This window comes from Sinocyclocheilus anshuiensis, unplaced genomic scaffold (genome assembly GCF_001515605.1).
Source record: "Sinocyclocheilus anshuiensis isolate Anshui unplaced genomic scaffold, SAMN03320099.WGS_v1.1 scaffold28, whole genome shotgun sequence".
In the NCBI taxonomy this organism is placed as follows: Eukaryota; Metazoa; Chordata; class Actinopteri; order Cypriniformes; family Cyprinidae; genus Sinocyclocheilus; species Sinocyclocheilus anshuiensis.
Window position 1 is genome coordinate 103,677 of NW_015555724.1, and position 6,143 is coordinate 109,819.

A 6,143-nucleotide genomic window follows, 5' to 3' on the forward strand; every position below is an offset into this window, starting at 1 on the left:
ATTTAGAAAGAGAGGGATAAAGTATGTGTGTTGGTGGAAAAAAAGAAAGGACTTGAATAGAGAAGCAGCTGATGCAGAGCTGCTAAAATGCATAGACATGCCTGAAAGAGACCACAGTAAAGCAGCTGAACATTTGCTTGGGATTTAACAAGACCACAAACACACACCTCCCACAGCCCAGCCACTCTCTTAGATGACTCCATCTAACTGTCACTCCATCACAGGTCATCAGCAGCAGAACTTTCCTCTCCCATCATGAAGACTGCCGAGGAACCAGACAAACAGAGACAGAGGAGCAGACATCAGCGTCTCCAGATGGGGTGGTTCTCCAGTGCCTGGTGGTGTACATTTGTGATGCTCTTCTTCTCTCTGCCGCAGGTGAAGTCTATGAAGGAGAGCATGCCAAGAGTTAAACTCAGCTACAAAGGTGAAGTTTGTCCTTATGTGACTTTTAAACTTTATTTAACATTCTGTTTATTCCAAAAAGCTTTTATGTTGCTCTATGTAGATTATTTCTTTCTAAAATTATCTATTAAATCTTTAGTGTTTTGCTGAATTTCCATGTATTTATTTTAAACATCTGCTGGAGCATTTGTAATTTTTAAAGGATACATTTTGAAGTACATGTAGGGGTGTGAGGAGAGGTTTACAACTCACTTGTATGAGGTCAATATTTAGACTGCATATGTGACTGATTGAGTGTACATAAGGGATGTGCTGCATATCACAGTAGCAGTATGCATGTTTTATATGTTGTATTTTCTGCATATAAATGGCTATAGACCAAATAATTCCCCAAAGAAAAACTGTTATCTTTAGAAAAATAATATCTTTGCTTTATATATATATATATATTCATTATTATTATTATTATTATTATTTTTGCAATTGAGTACGTCCCCAAATGTCCCCAGTAATCTGCCACTTTTGTTCTTAAACTTTAGATCAATGCCTTATATATCATCTTATCTCATTTTGATGAATTTCAGATTCTAATTAATTATGCTCAGACAATCATCACTATTGCTCCTTCACTTGTATCTTTGTTCTATTGCTAATAATTACTTTATTTTTTCTTAAAGATAAAATTAATCATATCGTAATTTAAGATTTGGGTCATCTCACATGTAAAAATCTAGTTCAGTGAATATGCATTGCATGTACATTTGCATTTGTTTTTTTTTATGAGCGTTGTGCTGTATATTTTGCTGCGTCAGAAGTTTTAGGACAAAATTACCATTTCATAATGAGAGGTTAAATAAGGCCATGACTACTAAGGTCTGGGATTTTACCCAGTACCTCACTGTAACTGTCTGCATCTCTTGCGATATTTGCTAGCCACTGTTTCATGCTGTGAGCGCCCTCCCTCCCTCTACCTGTGGTTGTGTGTGATCGCTCGACTGCAGCTGCTGCTTCAAAGGTTTGATAAGTCAATAAGGCGCTAACTCTCTGATCTCAACAGTGATCCCATGAGCACAGCACATTTTAGCTTATCACTGGAGTTATGCTGACAACACCGTAGCAGTACCACACGCTCAAACACACACACACACACACATACTTATGCTGTGTGTATAATGGGTGGGAGTTCAGGGTAAGATAAGCGTATGATGCTATAAAATGAGTGAGGCGTAAAAGAAACAACTGTTAAAAGTAACAACATGTCCTTATTCATTTAAGTGCACTGACACATGGATTGTTAAAAGTCGTAGACACATGATAAGTCTACACTGAGTTTTACAACATCAGTAGTAACTTTGATTAGATACCACGTTGTTCCAGAACATGTTTTTGATAGTGCTGACAAGTGATAAAGTATCCTTTAGACATTAATGTTTTTTCTAACCAACAAGAAGAGATAAAAGTATTTTTCTTAATTTGTTTCTTTTCTTTCTCTCTCTTTTATTCTCTTCTGTGTTCAATCCCTGCCTCGATTTGCGGAGTTAACTGAATGCAGTGTTTGTTTTATGCCACTGAGGGAAATAAAAGTTATAGCTCCTTAAAAACGGACCCACAGCATGCCTGCACTACTGAACCAGACCTTCATCCATATCAGGGAACTCACTCCAATAAAAATATGAGTGACTGTGCAGGGACGTCTGTTTATTTTCAGTTTCTTTAGCATGAGAATCCTACATGCTGTGTGTCAGTTTGCCATACTTTAGCCGCTGAGCTGGCGAGAATGATGTGAATGAGAGTAGAGAACAGACAGCTGCCTGACTTGTGCTGAATTATGATTTGTGCATGCAGTGACTGAGCTCTTGAAGAGATTTTCTTGAAGTGTCTACAATGGAAATCTGAATAATGTGTAAAACTGTGTTTTATGATGAGTTGAGAGCCAGATAATAAAGAAACTTTTTATATACATTTTAACCCTCTAAGCGCCAAAGTCGCAAAATTGCGACAAGACGTCATACTTAATAAAATAGACTGTAGTTCCTAATATGGTGTAATATCTCATTTGTATTCCCTACCACTAGATGGCAGACATGTAGTAATTCGATTCTAGACCAAAATTACGTCACGTTCCTATTCAAAGTGTTTGAGGAAATAGCAGAGCAAGTGAGCTATCGTGTCATTGATGCTGAAGCAGTTCAGTTCATAGCGTGCGAGTAAATTGTGAGATTTTTAAGAGAAAATCGCCAAATGGCTAATAAAAAGTTGTACCATGAGGATGTGTTACAAATGTTATTCGCCGATTCTGACTCTGAAGGGGAATATTTGCATTTTGGAAATGACGATAGGTCGTTTAATAATCGCGCTTCTCCCGGTACATCTTTGCAGCGCAATGGTGCCGCCGTGCAAGGCGAGAGTGTTCACGAAGCACAAACAAGTGATCATTTCGACCCTTTGCCCAACGGGGATGAGGGTGGCAGGGGAGAACGTGGTCGTAGTGTCCATAGGAGAGCTGCTGCTAGAGGTAGAGGCAGCAGGGGTAAGAGAAATAGGGCTGGAAGTGAGGTGGGAGTGGCCGCGGTACACGTGGCTGTGCTGTGTGTGGGAGAGCCGGGAGACATGGTAGAGGCAGCAGGGGTGATCTGGATCTAAATAGGGCTGGAAATAGCGATGACAATGGTGGCTGGGTTTATTTAGTACTTTCTCCTGTTTTATTGTTGGTTTCCTCTTTTCTGATAATTTGGAATGAGGATAAAAAGATAAAAAACAAAAAAACAAACATGCAAATAAGTTCAAACATCCATTCAATATCTATTATTTCCTGAATATTACTGATCAAAAAGTAGGCTACTGTTCACATGCGTTTTACTACTATATAGTATAGTACTATATAGTAATAATTTAGTACTTTCTCCTGTTTTATTGTTGGTTTCCTCTTTTCTGATAATTTGGAATGAGGATAAAAAGATAAAAAACAAAAAAACAAACATGCAAATAAGTTCAAACATCAATTCAATATCTACCATTTCCTGAATATTATGAAATTCAACATGGCGCCTAAAGGGTTAAAGTGCAAATAAACATTAATTTTACACTGAAAAAAAAATCCTTATTTTGTCTTTTTTTCCCAGTGAAACTATATCTAAACATTCTTTAAACAAGATAAATTTACTAGGAAGCCATTTTTCTTAACCAGTTGCCACTTTCTTTCTTTCTTTCTTTCTTTCTTTCTTAACCATAAATCTAAAATTTTACAGATTATTGTGATGAAATATTGTATATGTTAATCTATATCTAACAGTAAACACACTTTAAACAAGATAAATTTACTCGGAAGCCCAACTATACAAGAAAAATAAATCACTAAATAAATAAAAGTGTTTACTTTAGCTAATTTTTCTTAACCCATTGCCATTCTTTTTCTTTTTGTTAACGCATAAATCTAAAATCTAACAAATATTAGTAAAAAATATATAATTATATATTATAATAATATATCAATAAATAAATAAATAAATATATTTATATTACTGGAAAACAAGACAAAAATACTGAACAGAAAAATATTTTTTGCAATAGTCATTTAAAACTGTCTGTAATATCCTATACATTTATGTATAATATATTGGTTCCTGCTGGTCTTTTTACAAGATTTTCTAATCCATTAAGCTACACTGAGCGGGTCTGTTTGATCTTAAAACTTGCTGTTCCGCTCCATGTTTGGTCCTGTTGGAGAGGATGCAGAAGTACAGTCTTTCACAATCCATCATCTGAGCAGATGCTCTCATAAAAACATAGGTACCATTTCTGTATCACTGCACTCCTTTAAAACAGAGTGTGTCATTATCCAGAAGAATGCAGGGCTGCGTGCACACCTCAAGGCCGATCAGCAGTAAGTTCCTGTTGTTTTTCTCTTAAAGGAAGGCTAAAAGGGGAAAATCTGATCTGTGTTAGATATAGTACATCTCATAATGTTCTCTGGAGTCAAGTAAACAATATTCTTTCTGTCGCTAACATCACTCCTGACAATGTCAGTTTGATCAAATATTGATCAGAAATGACCCATCCTCAACCCTGCACCCCAGAGAATTAATAGTTAAGTCCTAGGATTTATTCAGCTTCTTGATTCTCTAGACTCATAAGTCTGACACCCCATGACCCAACCCTAACATGGTTGTTTAAACGATGTGCGTACATAGCAGACATGTAGGGAGGTAGCTGAAAACTAAGAGATGGAAAGAATGAATATGGAATGGTGCGTATATGTAAAATTCAGAATTCAAAACAGAACAAAAAGAGGATCAGAAAAAAATAAACAAATCTACAGACCTGCTTTCTATAGTTTTTAAGTGCACACTGCCAGATTTTCTTGCTTTGAGGCTGCTGGCAGATGGTTATGAATGTGTGCATGGAGAGCAGAACATTGGGTGGAGAAATGTTAGGACTCTGTCCAAGTCTACTAAGACTGCGTGCTTTAGTCAAATGCCATTACATGTTTCAAAAATATCTCAAGAATTATGTATCAGCTTGTACGTACCAAAGAGAGTATGAACAAGGCTTAACAACGTCACCTTTACAGATTTTCCACCTCTCTTATGTTGGTGTTGATAGCCTGGAACTTTTAAGCTTATTTGTGTAAGCTTATTTGTGTAATCATGACACCTTTTGGCTTATGTTCATTGTGTGCAAACGCCAATCTGATCTCAGCTGTCTAAGCTGTTAACCGGCATTCTTCAGCGAGAATAACAGAATGTGTCATTGCTCCCTCAGAGAGCAGAAGTGAAATATGAAAAGTGAAATCTGCCATTGTGTCGACGTGTGAGAATTGATAGGTTTGACGATTAGATCCAGCTGAATTCTCAGACAGCTCAGAGACTTTTGGTTCATGTTTAGCAGGTGAAGTAAGGGCTAGAGAAAGGAGGTTTAGTAGATGGGCTGATGCAAAGAGAGGATGAAACCTTATCAGGATGGAATCTGAACACATAGATGACAGATAGCCCCGAGGTTATGGTTACTGTAGATATGGAATATAGAGGTAATGGTGCCTCTCAGTATATTACAAGAGTGAGAGATTTGGGAGAAAGGGCAATAGCGGTGAGATGATAAAATTTCTGATTCATTGCTACACTGCAATGCTTAGACAAATGCACACTTGTGCACATAAAGCTCTTATATGCTTGCACAAGTCAATGTTCTGATACACAAGTTATTTGTGCATATAGTACATGCTATGTGCTTTCATATGTGTATTCACCCTCATTTGACTTCTTCAGAGCTGATCCATTCTCGAAGCGTGATGCCGTTTGTGGGTTCCAGCGAGGGACAGTGCTTCCAGACAGTCCTATTGGACGAAGAAAGAAGCCGATTACTGCTGGGAGCCAAAGACCAAATCTACCTGCTGGACCCAGACAACATCAATAAACACCCCAAAATGGTAAATACATACACCTTAAAGAGCTCACACCTGCAGACATGCAGAATCAGGTCTCCGTGAAAAGGCATGTAAAGACTTTACACTATGTGTGGTCTGGGGCAAAACATAATTTTTTTTTCCATAGAATAATTTAGAAGAGCATTCACTCACTCTCAGACTGGTTGACAGATTTCTTTCATTTGGAAAAACCAAATGAACCATGACCATGTTGTTTCGCCCAGTCAGTTTAGAACAGTTTATTTATTTTTTTATTATTAATCAGGTTTCTTGTTCTCTTCTTGTTCTTATAATTATAAATATCCCCCCCCCCCCC

General features: G+C 37.2%; 1 protein-coding gene across 1 annotated transcript in view; it reads left to right on the forward strand.

Moving 5' to 3' along the window:
- Positions 1 to 235: 235 nt before the first annotated feature.
- LOC107672594 (semaphorin-3D) overlaps positions 236 to 6,143 on the forward strand; it is a 30,155-nt gene continuing 24,247 nt past the window's right edge. Inside the window, exons 1-2 of the mRNA XM_016465850.1 lie at positions 236 to 427; positions 5,670 to 5,830. Of these exons, the coding sequence (XP_016321336.1) occupies positions 256 to 427; positions 5,670 to 5,830 (333 nt within the window). The 5' untranslated portion in view covers positions 236 to 255. The remainder of the gene's footprint in view (positions 428 to 5,669; positions 5,831 to 6,143) is intronic.